Raw genomic sequence first — 16,070 nt, 5'->3', positions numbered from 1 at the left:
TTTCAGTGTAATTGCCTGGCTTTTAGCATGTTTAAACATTATTATATGTTTTTGTGGCTTTCAATGTTCTTATTCATTAGTGACCAACACAAAATATTTGATGAGGACATTGGTGCATATGAATGGAAATTTGATGATTTTAGATGAGAGCCATTGATCTTATCACCACCCATGTACTGTACACCACTTAGTGTTTGAAAGTGTCTAATTGGTGTTCTCCAACCCCAAAAGACATATAGGCGAAATATCTATTAAAATATGCCATTTACAAGCAAAATTACATAATTTTCGCTGCCATTTTTCAGTTTTAATAAGTAGGGGGTTAAACATCATCGAGATTTGTCTTCTACGCCAAATTTGGCCACATATACATCTAGAAACAACTTGTTTTGCATCAGCTTTGCAAAAAGTATAGATTTGCCCAACCCTACTACAGGCATGAAAACTGGTCTTGTAAAAAACACTGAAAACCATGCTTTTTTACCATTTTCTGTGAATTTGATTCAAAAATAGGCTGAAAAACACTGAAAACAATAACAAAAAATGCTGAAATCGGCTAAAATGATGACAATTTTCATGCCTGCTACTATAATTATGACATTATACAGACATTAGGCTATCATATACTGCAAACACTAAAGGTCTAGCAGACTTGCTTCTAATGTTTTGTGATATCTATTTTCTTATTTTATTGTTTTTGACTCCCATGTTTTTTGCCTTAATCTCAATTTCAAATATACAGCCTTCGGCCTCCATGGACCAGATCATGTCACATAATATCTTCTTACAGTGTATCAGAAGTTTTTTCATTGTCATCATCTTCTGCCGCCTTTGTTTCAAGATGAATATCATCCAACCTCTTGACTAGTAAGTTAGTGAGGTCCACATACTCCTGTCGTACCTGCTGCACCCGCTCTAAAGTATCTGTTGCTTTATGCATCTTCACCAGAGCCTCTGTACATGATAATGTCTGGGTGTGGCACAAAAGAAAGTCATGTTTTATAATTATTAGTTATTACATGTACATCATGTTCAGTCAGAAGTAAAACATTGGTAAACCATGGGACATTGTTTTAACCAAGACTTCCAGAGTCAAAAAATGTTGCTATCCATGTTTAGTCTCTAAGCATAACTTAAAATTACAATGTAATTGAAAAGCTGGTATGGACCAGGGTTTGCTCTACATTGCACCAAACCCCTGGGCACACCAATTTTGAAAAATCCTCAACTTCAAGGAATCCAACTGGATGCACAAAAGAAATAAGCAAAGCATGCATGGCCCCTCAAATTCCAAGTATCTTAAAGGTAAACACACAGAATGTACATACATGCGTTCAAGGGCAGTTTGTTGGCACGCTTGTAAAGCAACTGTGAAAAGCCATTGATGTCAGTCACTACTGAACTTGAAGCGAACCAATGTATAGTTCATAGCTCAAAACATTCCGAATATGTACAGAATGTTTAAGACAAAAATTGACATTCACATTGGGAACCCTCCTCCGGCGTCAGGTTTATTATTATTATTATTAAAAGACATTTATTAGGCGCCTTTTCAAAAAAGGCCAAAGCGCCTTACAATATTAAAAACATCATTATACAATTGATAACATAATAAACAAGTATACATTAAACATGTTAAAAGCAAGAAAATAGAATGCATAAAATATACCATAATTATATCAACAGAGCTTTAAAAATATAAATATAACATCAATATTTCTGAAAAGGCATTGTAAACTACAACAATAAACATACCATTATAAAACAGACCAACTTTTAATCTGTTTTGTTCAAAAAGCACAGTAATTATTGGCTATCATAAGAAAATATTAATATAAATCAAGCCTCACATATTATAATAATCAGTGATATAAATAGTAGAAACTAAAACTTGAATATCTTGAATCCACCTTATCATGCAATTTTATTCAAATTGAAGGCCAAAACTTGAATGTAAATGACAAATAGTTTAAGTTTAGTTTTGAAACTATTTTTATTCATATTAATTCAAACTTCAAAGTACTTTTGTAAAAATATATCATGACTAAAAATCATGTAAAATCAGCCTGTTTTTTGGCCGATTTTAGCTGTTAAGCCCCCTGCATAACTCTGAAAGCCCCTCTGAGCCCCCCCCCACAGGAACAGATCTTGGACACGCCAGTGCCCCTGGGGTCGTGATCATGTAGCACAATAATAGCAGGCCTAGGCATAAGTGGTGCAAATGCTGGCACATCATTTCCAATTTATGTGTTGCGGCCAACTGATCTTGGTGATATCCCCTTCGTTATCTTCCCTATCCTACTCAGAATTGTCAAAAATCACTAATGTACATGCCCTCATTTCAAATATATAGTTTTGGTTTCTCTTTTGTTCAGAAACCAAAAATCAAGGGATTAAAAAGTAGAGCTGATCTGATCTGCAATCATAACACTATTATGCTGGAAGGACACAGTATAGGGTATATAACCAGAAGTATACAATAGCCTATTGTGCTAACATTATTATTATCATGATTGATATCGGAAATCTATCCCGCGGACGACAGTTGATGCTCTCTGTCGAAGGTAGGTGGCATATTACACTCACGAAGTTCTAGGCCTAGAAATCATATAGGCCTACATGCTTGGCAGTATACTGAAGGATGGGGTGGGGTGGGGAATTTGTTTGTTTGTATGAAACATAAACGATGCATGGAGATGATTTGATTATGAATTAGTTTATTATCCCCGGAAGCACAACCCATACCTCTTTAAGAGGGGCTCCCCTCCCTATATAACCACCTCTTTCCTAAATTACCCCTTTCCCCTCCTCCTCCCCTACATTCGCTATCTTCCTCTCGAGCTCTCTCCCCCCTTCTCTTTCACTTCCAATGCTCTCTCTCATATGTTTCTCTCTCTCCCGGCCCATATCCCCCTTGCCCTCCAACCCCCCCCACACACACACACCCCAATCTCTTCTCCCCTCTATCTTCTACTTTTTGCAGTAAAAATTGCTTCAGTAAAAGTCGTTAGGTTATTAGAGGTCATATAATGGCCTTCCATCGATTCTGGTACATGGGATTAAGGACATGAATCGATTTTGTTTATAGCACCTATACAATTACAGTAGTGGCCCCTTTGTAATGTCGAATGCAAATATTTCGATGGTCTATATATTTTCGCAGTGAAATCAGCTTAGGCTATTTCGTAGTCTCAAGCCAATGCTTTCAAACTAAATCAATGCTTTCAAATGTAGACTGTTTTGTTCGACTTCTCTGCTCGTGAATATTGCACTGCGAAATTTAAACATTTCTTTTGTATACTTAGATCAGGTAACTCGAAAATCCTGTAATTTTATTCGTCACACCACTTATAAGAAACTGAAACCAAAACCGAAACTACCTGTCACAAATGTTTAGTTTTAAACAAAAGGTAGAAACAAAGAGTTCGATATCTTGTGATTCAAGTGGTTAGGCAGGACAATAGGAAACCACGTGACCAAAACCAAAACCAAAACTAAAACTATATATTTGAAATGAGGCATTGTACACTCATCCAAAATAAAAAGCTGTTTGATGATGATAAATAGTGGCTGCTATTAATCAATCGCAATCGCTGTTTTCAAATTGTCTCAGCAAAAATGTCAACAGAGACCAAAATGTGTAACCACTGTGACATCGTATCGGAAAGCACTAAATTTTCTATTTTGATACAGGACATGTGATGTAGCGTCGGAAGGGGTTATATGGAGTACATTGTTTAGAGGTTAATAACTGCCCATTGGTTATTTGGAGGGCATTGTGAAAATCTAAACATTTTGCCTTTGGAACTGAGGGATATTCCGAGGTCCAAAGCAAAATGTTTAGATTTTCACAATGCCCGACATATTAGCGATGCAAAGTTATTAACCTCATTCATAACCGTCACTTTCATCTCTTCACTTGCCTAAATAACACAAAATTTTGCTCCAAAGTTCCCTTTCCAAAAATCGATCAGGCTAAAACAGGATAACCGTCACTTTCATCTCTTCACTTGCCTAAATAACACAAAATTTTGCTCCAAAGTTCCCTTTCCAAAAATCGATCAGGCTAAAACAGGATAACCGTCACTTTCATCTCTTCACTTGCCTAAATAACACAAAATTTTGCTCCAAAGTTCCCTTTCCAAAAATCGATCAGGCTAAAACAGGATGACCAATAACAAAAGTGTGTATCACAATCTGTGTGCAAATATGGTAGCGCGCAATATACGGCAGCCAGCACGACCGCAGTTTGTTCAACGCACAATACGGCGCTCACGGAGGTTACTAATATTTACTTTTGAACAATTTGTTTGCGGTCAATTGTGAGATATTAATGACCTCGATTTGCGTTCACGTTTTCACAAATAACTAAATGTGATTGGATCACACGCATCCCATTTATTAATGAGGTTATGAATGAAATATATTGTTCTTCAATTGTTTTAGATATTTGATGTGCTTTATTTTGATACCAAAAAATGGTTTTCTTTCAAGGGTCCCTTTAACACTTGCTGGTTTCTGTCCAGTGTCTGCTGTAATTTCCTCTGTACATATTTTGAGGAGGAACACATTTATTCACACAGAATTCTCCTGTCTTAGTGTGTCTATATTGTATTCTTGACCTCATTATGCAAGCCTTCTATATAGCTACTACCGTTGTACTTACATTTTTTAATTTATGTTTTAGTACCCGCCTTTCTTCATGTGATCTGAAAAATATTGTTTGAATCATTAATTAATACAAATTGAATGAGACAATATCTGAAATCAGTCAAACTTTAATATGCAGATTAACATTTGAATAGCATTGTAAATATGACAGTTTCACTTTCTGAGCACTATCACAATTGTTCATGTTACTCACACATATGAAAAGCACAGTTATCAAAAATAGTATTATCTTCATGATGTCAATTTGCATCTTTTCCTGAAGTTTCAAGCCACAGTATGGCATTTGTTAGACATAACTCAGGTCTAAAAGAAGCATAATACCCTTCTTAATTTACTAACTTTCATTCATCTTTTCCTCCTATACTATTATGCTATCCAAAGTTAAAGGAAGTCTCTGGCAATCATAACATTATGCCTTACATGTTAGAACTAGAATTTTTGCGGTTCTCGACTTTGCTGTTCTCAACGCAAAGCGTCGGCCATGATGCCTCCACCTAGACGCAGTATCATTTGAACCGGTGCCCATACAACAGTTTAGTAACTTGACCTTAGATGACCCCTGGGTGACCTTGGATGACCCTGGAATGACCTTCCAAAAATTTGACTCTAAATGTTGACTGTACCCACCAAGTTTCATGCCCATACGACAGTTTTTAGTAACTTGACCTCAGATGACCCCGGATGACCCCAAAATGACCTTCCAAAATTTTGGCTCTAAATGTTGACTGTACCCACCAAGTTTCATGCCCATACGACAATTTTTAGTAACTTGACCTCAGATGACCCCTGGGTGACCTTGGCTGACCCCGAAATGACCTTACAAAAATTGGCTCTAAATGTTGACTGTTTTCATGCCCATACGGCAGTTTTTGCTAATTTGACCTGAGATGACCCCTGGATGACCTTGGGTGACCTTGACCAACTGACCAATACAAACTTGTTCTGTCTAGGGTCAAGATGCACCCACCCACCAAGTTTAAGGAACGTATGCGACCCCTAGTCTCCGAGAAAATGGTATTTTGCTTGTTATGCATAAATTATACAAATTAGGTACTTAATTACCATATTTTGCGCTGAAAATCTAATCAGGTCAAGAACCTCTGGCCCTGCTACTCTCCACCAAGTTACGTCACTGTAACCCATACAGATCTTCAGATAATCTGTTCACAAGGTTTTTTTGCTTGATACGCATCAAATACGCATAAATTATGCAAATTAGGTATAATCTGTTCACAAGGTATTTTGCTTATTACGCATATATTATGCATAAATTATGCAAATTAGGTACTTAATTACCATATTACTTAAAACCTCCTATAACTTGAAGAATCCCAATGACCATCCCTCCACCAACTTGCATCACTGTACGTCTTACCAGTTCTAAGAAATTGCACTAGCAAGCTTGGACGGACAGACAGACAGACGGACAACCAGGAAACATAACACCTCCGGTGGAGGCATAAAAATAATTATCAAGCACGAATTACATGGTTTTATTTCAAACAAACTCATATTGACCATAAAAACAAATAAAAACAGCCGACTCTCAACATGCGATATTCAAAATTCAAAATTGTCTAGTGCAATGATGTAATTGTTATTTGTGCTCATTTGTCATCAGCCTTCATTGTATCACTGGGACATCATTGCACAAGACAATTTCAGTGCTGTTTTTATTCATTTTTATGGCCAATATGAGTTTGTTTAAAATAAAATTATGTGATTCATGCTTGATAATTATTTTCTAACATATATATAAGGCAAAATGTTGTTATTGCCGGTGACTTCCTTTAAGCAGCCTCCTTCCATTCACATCTGTTTCCTAGCTGATTTTTACTGTCTGAAGACCTTCATTTTGAATTACCAAACAGATTACATCTTATTGTTTAAGACACTGTTGAGTGCTTATAATAAACTTTTTCTAATCTTTCTAGTGACTAGAGCACAAACCATGTACAAACCCTCTGATCACCATAGGCTAAAGCCAAGAATGTTCTGCTTTACAAATGCTAAATTCGCTTTTCTCCGCTTTGTAATTTTAGCACATTTCGGACATAATAAACTTTCACAAGAATCTTGTGACGATCATTGCGATTTGCAAAGTTGGGATGGGTGATTGGGTATCATGGCTGCAATGGGAGGTAGGACAGGCGTTGTACTGGTAAATCTGTCGGATTTTACTTTATTTTGATGAATTTTGAAGACCCATTTCATTTTTTTTTTTCATTTTTCTAGGTCATTTTTGCTTATATTTTTTATTTTTTCTTAGAAATGCGTTTTCCGCTTTACCTCCAATTCCATGATTTTTATGAATTTCCTAACGCTGAAAATTCTTGGCTTTACCATAGGCCCTGAAACTGCCCCTCCCTCTGATCGCTGAAATATTTAGTGACCGCTGCCAGCAGAGGGATTCACAGACACGCCAAGAACAGCTCAGAGAGGCTAGGTCATGGTTTTCACATTTTGTTTTTAACATGTCACAAAGGCCACCAGGGCTAACAGAAGGGGTACACAGAAGATCTACCGGCCGCACGTAAAGAAAGACGTCCACAGATACAGCTTCATTCCCAGAACAGTTGCAGACTGGAACCAGTTGGGGGCAAAAGTAGGATCTCAAGCCCACCTCACCTCACCTCAGGTACCATCCTCATCATGGGGGTGGGTTGCAGCCAGTCTTGTGATGAGCCTCCATTTGCATCTGTCTTGTGTGGCTTGGGTCGCAGTGTATGTGGTCATTCCCGCCCAGGATTTGATGTTTGATTCCCATGATGTACGTGGACGCCCTCTGCCTCGTTACCTTGTGTTTTTCCTTGCAACAGGGTTCTAGCAAGGTTTCCTGCACTGCCTCTTGCTACGTGACCAAAGTACTGTAGCTTGTGTTTTCTCACTGTTGTCAGGAGTCTTACTTTTGGATCGATCTGGGCAAGTACCCATTCATTGGTGTGTTTGTCTTGCCAAGTGACACGCAAGATACTGACGGTAGCACCACAGTTCAAAGGCTGAGATCTTTTTGGTGTCTGCCTTCTGCAGGGTCCAGGCTTCACATCCGTAGGGTTGCAATGGGGAATATGAGTGCCTGAAGCAGTCTGGTTTTGACTTTGATTGAGAGTGACCGGTCTTTGAGTAGGTTTTGGATTTGACTGAATTTGTTTCTTGCTATTGCAAGGCGTCTTGGATCTCCTTTGAGGTGTCATTGTTGTTGGAGCAGGTAGCACCTAAATATGTGAAATCGTTAACTTGTTCCACTGGTTCACCATTTAGCTGCATGTCCATATTTATTTGCTGCTTGGAACACACCAGGAGTTTGGTTTTCTTTACATTCATTTGGAGGTGGTATGTTTGACTTTCCTTGCAGACGTCTTGCAGCAGCATCTGTAGGTCATCTTCATTTTCAGCAAGGAGAGCCACATCATCTGCATACCTCAGGTCTGTAATTTTCATTCCACCAATGCTGATGCCATTGTGTTGTTCAGTGATTGCCTTCCTCATGATGATCTCTGAGTACACATTAAACAGGGCCGGTGAGATGATACAACCTTGTCGTACTCCTCTTTTGATTTTAAACCATTCAGTGATTTCTCCATCAACTCGCACTGCAGCTCTCTGTGTGCTGTATAGTGACTGAATAAGTGCTACTATGTGTCTGGGAAATCCCATATCAAGCAAGGACTGCAGCATCATCTGATGGCTGACTGAGTCGAAGGCCTTTTTGTAGTCAATAAAGGCTATGTAGACTGGTGTGTTTGTTTCCAATTTCTTCTGTAGTATCATCTGTAGGTTGAAGATTTGGTCTCGAGTTCCCCTTTCTTTGCGGAACCCTGCTTGTTCCTCTGCAATTTCACAGTTCAGGATGTTCTGTATGCGGTTCAGCACGATGTTCAGCAAAATTTTGCTGGCATGTGAGATGAGGGCAATTGTTCTATAATTGTCACAGTTGGTTAAATCACCCTTTTTAGGGATTGTGATGAAAACGGATGAAACCCAGTCTTCTGGCCACTCTCCTGTTTCCCATATCCGATTGCAGATATTCCAAAGCATCTGCCGGCCTGCTGTCCCGGATGCCTTCAGGAGCTCTGCCGGGATGCCATCTATTCCAGGAGATTTGTTGTTTCCCAGCTTTGAAATAGCTTGTTCTATTTCCTCCAGGAGAATACTGGGCTCACTGATGCTGGGATTTACTTCAATGATTGGTGGTGGGTCATGGTCTGTGTTCTCATATAATTCTTCAGCAAATTCTCTCCACCTGCCTTTGATTTCTGCGGATTGAGTAAGAAGTTTGCCATCTTTGTCTTTTATGTTTGAGTTCCTTGTGGCGGTTTTTCTATCAAAGTTTTTGGCTGCTTTGTATAATTCACGCGAATTGTGCATGGCATTGTATTGTTCGAGTCTTGAACACTCCTGTTTAAGCCACAGTTCTTTATCTTCTCTAACCCTCTTTTCAACATCCTTCTTGAGTTTTTTGTATTCAATATTGATCTCAGTTGAGTGCTGGCTCTGTGGGCGTAACTGACGTTTTGCATCAATAACTTGCAGAGTTTCCTCACAGATCCATGGTTTCTTTGCTTTCCTTTTACGCTTTTCACAGTACTTTGTTTGCAGCTTTGTGAATGTTGTCTTTGAAATCACACCACAATTCTTCTGGAGTATTCTCAGTGTTTGATAGAGCTTGAAATGTGTTGCTTATTTCTACTTGATATTTCTCTTTGATGCTTTCATCCTGTAGGCTCTGGATGTCATAATTGGCAAGTGTTCTTGCCTTCTTCAGAATTTTGAGACGCAGTTTGAAGTCTGCATATAGAAGATTATGATCACTGTCTATGTCTGCACCTGGAAAAGTGCGGCAGTTCTTTACATTTGTTTTCCATCTCTGTTTGATCAGGATGTAGTCTATTTGGTTTCTGTATAGGTTGCCTGGTGATGTCCATGTATATTTTCTCCTTGGGTGGTGTTGGAAGAAAGTGTTGCATATGATGAACTCGTTTTCTTCGCAAAATTGTAGGAGTCGGTCCCCCCTCTCGTTCCTTTCACCAAGGCCATGTGGGCCTACTGCACCGCTTGGTTCACTACCCTCTCCTATCTTGGCATTGAAATCACCCATTAGTATCATAATGTCCTGGCTCTTGGCCATCTTCATTGTGTTCTGTATAGTTTCATAAAATGATTCAATTTCATCGTCATCATGCGATGATGTTGGAGCATAAATTTGAATAATAGATATGTTGAAGGGTTTGCCACTCAGACGCACCATAATTATGCGGTCACTGATTGCGTGGTATCCAATGACAGAGTTTTTAGCTTCGCCCTGAAGTAATATGGCAACTCCTCTTTCAGATCCATTGCCTCCACAATAGTAGACTCTGCTGCCATCTTCCGTGTTGAAGAACCCTTCTCCAGCCCAGCGAACTTCAGCTAGGCCTGCAATATCTATGTTATATCTGGCAAGTTCACGATCTAAAAGATTGAGCTTGCCCAGTCCTTTCAAACTCCTTACGTTCCAAGTTCCTAGTCTTAGTTTTCTTTGTCGCAAACCAATGCTGTGAGTCTCTCCAGAGACATCAGATGCCCGCCTCCTACATGGTAGGTTTAAGCTGACCTCGCCATTACTGCTGGAGAGGACATCAACTCGATTGGTCTCATCCCCAGTAGCATGTAGAGCAGCATCGCGCCTGGGGGCCTCACGGTTAACTGCTATAGCGTTATTTGCATTAGAAGACTTCATCATAATTGGCTGTAGACTTGGGTGTGCATAAAGCAAATTTCGGAGGTGGGTCCCCAATTGCCTTCCTCCTAGCTGTTAGATGTTAATAACAGCAAGCTATCTGATGTAAGTAGCTGAAGCGTAAGGATGTTGACTTACTTACTTAGGGTTTATCTAGGGTTTTCCTTCCCGTACCCAGAGCCCCGTCTGTTTCCTTGGACCACAAAGTGGGCCAAGTTATCCGGTTGGCACCGGCTGGGAGGTGGGGTTGAGCTGCTAGCAGAGAGGCGATTATGAGTAGGTAGACTGATGGAAATGCTACCAGTCATACAGCGAGCTGAGAGATGCAGCGTGAAGGTAGCATAAAGAAGAGGAAAGGTTGGGTAGAGCATGCAGGAAGGAAGGTTAAGGGCATGCAGGGATAAAATGGAAGGGTGAAAAATTAAGCAAAGCAAGCAAGCTGGAGTTGCGCTTCTACAAGCCATATACCAACTCGGTTAGATTACTTGGTGAGATTACTTGGATCTCAAGCAGCTATAAGTAAAACCCACCATTAATTTATTCTTCCGCGAGTTACAAGAGACACACACACGGCGCATTGACTACCCAAATCTTCTAAGAATGTTGGAGAAGATGCAGCTTGACTGTTATTCCGACTGAACCTGAACCAGAACCAGAACCAGAAGGCTCAGAATCTGCGCTGCAACCAGACCTGCAAGACTTCTTGTGGTTTTCATCATAAATTTACAAATCATGACAACTAAAATGTCAAAATTTCAATAATGGCACAAAGAATGAGTGAAATGTACATACATGGTGACAATTCTACTTACTCTCTCAGCTGTCTCTGTAATGTTATTACTTGGTCTGACAAGGTGATGCATGTTTCCACAACAACCAAGAATTGAGCACAGGTTTCATGGTGATACTTGGTAGCAAGGATACATGGAGTTTGTTTCTTCTTATTTACCATGCTTATGTCAGCATTAAACTCAACTAATGTCTGTGATATAACAAAAATAAAATCAAGCTTCAAGATGGTCAATGTCTTTAAATTTTTACGCAAAACACTTTTTCTAAGTTTTTAATATGTGACACGATCTGGTCCATGGAGGCATTACCATCAAGCCGTCTTAAAATGGGGAGGGGGGGGGGGGATCGACCTCAATTGTCAAAAAGTGGCTGAAATGACACCCCCCACCGGATTGATGCCCATGCATGGATAATTTGATATGGAGTAAAAAAACAACAACAATAAAATACATAACAAAATAAACATCACATAACTTCTGTTAAGACCTGTGGTTTGGTTATTAACAAATAAAAATATAAAAAAAGGTATTAATTTTCAAAAATGCCTCCTTTGGCCTCCATGGACCAGTTTGTATCACACGTAGCACACATATTTCAACTAATTAATAATAATCTTACAGCAAGAACTGTCCATAATGAAGAATAGAATTAACATGGATATTATTGATCTCTTCCTACAATAATTCTTAATGATTCAATTTTCATATTTGAATACATAAATATATATGATTACCATAATAATAATAATAATACTAATGTAGTACATTTAATAAAGCACTGGTATCCGTCGAGAGACCTTCATGGCACTTCGCAAAAACAACCAATGTACAATAATACAAACATATTATAACAATAATGCAAAAACAGTTCATCAATGTTGTATGATACAAAGGCATTCAGAAACAAATGTGTTTTCAAGTTTGTTTTGAAACTACACAAGTTCTTGGTAGAGCTAAACTGAAAATGGCAGATAGTTCTAAATTTTTGCAGCTGAAACATGAAATGATCTGCTGCGCCACCGGTTCTGGCAACTGTTTCTTGAAGAAGTCCTTGTGTAGCAGAACAGAGATTATGAGTTGGTGAATACAGTTCTGCAAGTTGGGGGGCTCTGCTCACCACCTCAGAATAGACAGTTGATTGCTTGGGGATAGTTGAGAGGCTGGCTCTATATGCAGTGTGTTACGGACTATTACAGTACCATCATCACAGCACCCCATTCATATCTCAATATCAAATATGGAACCAACTATAACATAAGCCCCCATCATTATGTGCAGGAACCAACTACATGATCCCCCATCATTATGTGCAGGAACCAACTACACAGTGGTGTAGCGCAAGTCATCATATTGGAGGGGGGCACCAGGCCTGATTGGGGGAGGGGTACAAGCCAGTTTTTTTGGCAATTTTCCTATGTGATTTTTTAAATTTTCAGCTCGATTGGGGTACATGCCTTCCCCAACTACCAGAGCCATAACCGGAACTGCATGGGGGGAGGGTTGAAAAGTATACACAAAGTCCTAAAACTTTTGTATTTACCGTTTGCTTGCATGTTTTACGCAAGTCTTTCATCTTGTCAAGGTAATTGCACAATGTTGTCAAAACTCTGAGAAATCAATGTTTTATTTAGTAAATAAATATCAACATTATGCACAAAACATCCTTACCTTTGAAAATGGTAAGACTTTCATGCTTGCAAAAGCTGTATCTGGTGCATGGTCTTAATTTGCATCTTTTTGCACTAATGAATTAAAAATGTATGCTTTTAGTGTGCCAAAAACAGCATTGGACATACGCAGGTTTGCACAGCGTCACACACATAATCACAATATTTTGCATTTGAGCATTCCTGACTCATATTTCCCGCCCATTTACTTCAGCTGTCTTGAGCCATGTGACTTTTTAGAGTGGGAAAGAGTGACATAATGATTTTCGAATCGAGAAATGGGAGGAAATATTAAAAGGTTGCATTTTATCAGCTTCAAGCAAGTATATATCTTAAGAGTTGATAAGTAGCAAGAAATCTGTCCCTTATTCAGGCCTTAACTTATAAATACCTGTAAACACTTAAGATGACCATATTTGGCAGCCAAATGGCCAGGAGTGTTGTCATTATGGTCTATCAATTCTATCGGTACATCAGCAACTTGCATATGTCCCAACAACCAGCGCAAACATTGCTCCTAAAAATCAGGAAAAGAACAAGAAAAAAAACCAATGAAAACATAAACAGAGTTGTTTCAACTACTACTGTAATTGAGAGACAATATATCTGTGATCCATACTTTTGAACAGTTTCACTTGTTTTACAAGTAAGTTGTAATTCTAAGCTTCCTTTCGAACAAATCAAAAGTTCAATGATGTACTATAACAAATTTTGCCTGCTTTCGTGACCACCTGTTTTTGTGATTACTTTTGGTGCCAAAAGTAAAAAATCAACTGATGCACAAATGGTTAATTCCAATTTAATTCCAAGTTATGTTCTATGAACAATGTTTTGGGTCCAATATTTTCACACACTTGGATTCATCAAAACATAATAATGTTCAAACTCGGCCTCAGCATGATGGTGTAGTAATAGTTGAGTGGACCTGTTGCCAGAAAGAAATCAAGACCTACATGTACATGGCTATGTAAATAAACCTGAAAAGATGATTGAATACCGTACCTGACCAAATCTAGCAGCAACATGTAACAGTGACCATCTATTATCCTGTGGATGAAGTTCACTTTTGCACTCAGTCTCATGGACAAGCCAACCCAAACATTCCAAATGACCATACTGTGTGGAATGAAAAGATATATATTATACATGTACTTCAATTTATTATTGTACAAGTACAGATAAAAGTAAAATCATGAGCATGACTACCCTAGCTTCTGCATGGCCAATTGCACATTTGGGCCTGAAGGAATGTTTTCTTTTCTCAACTTTATCAACAAGAATGTTTTTGTTAACCCATATACAGTTCACATAAGAGTTGGTCTTGCTTTATAGTCAGAGCCCATATTAAGTGATATGGCATCGCAATTTGCAATACATTCACATTTTGTCCATATATCGTAAAATTGCTACACACATTTTTGATTATATATTTTTGCTGCTTTCCTCACAAAAATGCTTAAATCCACCGCCCAGCTCGGTATAATGCAAGATGCCTATAGAGAGCCATAGCGAGTCACGTAAGTCGTTATGAATGGCCTGCGGCTATACACCAATCACAAACTTTATTAGACAGCAAATCATATTAGTACAAAATATATTTACATTTTGATGTCAATGGTCAAATATGGGGATTGGGGATCCCTGAAATGTATGAATGAAATCAGGTTTCTTTGAATGATTGCAAATTGTCAATATTTGTCAAGATGCACAGCCTATGCAAGAATATGTGACAAACTCTGACAAAACCAGGAACAAGTTGCATTTTTAACATTTCATGATTTGAATTAGGCATGTGAACATTAAATGCATGTACCGTTAAACGCACGCATGATCCGTTAAACGTTTAGCAATTGTGGTAAACGTGTAACACGCAAGTCATTTTCAACCTTCAATTTTCCATTTTTCAATGCTAATCAACAGTTGAAAGTAACAAAATCTGAAGAAAACATTCATTATTTAACACTAATATGTCGAAATAATGCATAGTTTCTGACATGTTTGGGCTGTTTTACCTCATGTGCGTGCCATTGGTACTAGAAAATAAAGGAATAACCCATCCCTAATTTGAATAAAAAGGTAAGCATTTGACAATAAGCTTTAAACTGACACCAACATTATATAAATAGCATCAATACTTTTCAAGAGATGGATAATTTTGTAAATGATACATTGATAAATTGATAAAATTGTATTTCTGAGTAATGGGCCAATTAGTTTCCTGCCTTACACAGGATTGAATAGGGATTATAGTTCAACTGTAATTTATTGATTAAATAACCCTCTTTTTAATAAGTACTTTCAAGGATTTAAAAGTCCACTAAGTCCCACAGTCAAATACCATGAAATTTTAATTCCAAAATTAGATTTTTTTTTATGGGAATGTCATCTTTAAAAACCTATACCTCAAAAACATGTCTGACAACTTGTTCCAGGTTTTGTAGGAGCTGGTCACATATAGACACACTGATCATTATTTCCATTGGATTTTCGGAAACAATTCAGACTCATCAGGTTTGAATTTGATGATTTGCTGCAGACAATATTGATAATCTTAACAGACAGTTCTTATACATGTATATTCTATAGTGCAGGCCTTCTCAACTGGCGGCGCGCGCGCGCCACTTGTGGCGCTTGGAATCAGTCCAAGTGGCGCACGAAGTGGCTCCCGCTAATTTTAATATTTTTTTCACATAAATCTTGAACAAATCTGGGCCTTTAAAAAACCTTAAAATCCAGGAGCTTCCAGGGACGCTGCCCCCTGCACGCTGGACCCCCGATAAAGCTTCACCACTGCACCATACCCGCTATGCGCCCGCTCTAACTCACAAAGTCCTCAGTCTCCCTTACCATGCTGGCACTTCATGATCACTGAAATTTTGCAGTTGGCACTTCAAATAAACTAGTTGAGAAGGCCTGCTATAGTGTGTCTCTAGTTGTGTAGGGTCATTTGTCCATATGCTGGCAATGCGTAAACAGCTGTAAACGCACTCATTTGAATCTACCACTGCAAAATCCAACATGGTGTAAGTCTGAGACACGCTATAGTCCTGTTCCCAGCCGGCTTGTGCTCGTCTGTCAAAGACAAAGGAGAACAAGCCAGCTGGAACCAAAACTATGTACGGTAAATTCCTAACCGGGCTGGTTTTATAGTGAGGAGACAATTTGTGACCACAATTATATGCCAAAGTACTGTACATCTGTTCCCACTATAAACATGCTTTT

General features: G+C 38.6%; 1 protein-coding gene across 1 annotated transcript in view; it reads right to left on the bottom strand.

Moving 5' to 3' along the window:
* The window catches only part of LOC140158732 (uncharacterized), a 72,911-nt gene that overhangs the window by 16,698 nt on the left and 40,143 nt on the right, over nt 1-16,070 (bottom strand). The window contains exons 6-10 of the mRNA XM_072181930.1: nt 13,851-13,964; nt 13,240-13,365; nt 11,203-11,372; nt 4,667-4,709; nt 789-970 (exon numbers count right to left, since the gene is read on the bottom strand). Coding sequence (XP_072038031.1) covers nt 789-970; nt 4,667-4,709; nt 11,203-11,372; nt 13,240-13,365; nt 13,851-13,964 — 635 coding nt within the window. The remainder of the gene's footprint in view (nt 1-788; nt 971-4,666; nt 4,710-11,202; nt 11,373-13,239; nt 13,366-13,850; nt 13,965-16,070) is intronic.

This window comes from Amphiura filiformis, chromosome 1, assembly GCF_039555335.1.
Source record: "Amphiura filiformis chromosome 1, Afil_fr2py, whole genome shotgun sequence".
Classification (NCBI taxonomy): domain Eukaryota; kingdom Metazoa; phylum Echinodermata; class Ophiuroidea; order Amphilepidida; family Amphiuridae; genus Amphiura; species Amphiura filiformis.
The sequence above is the reverse complement of the archived record's forward strand: the minus strand, read 5'-3'. Positions and strand labels throughout refer to the sequence as shown.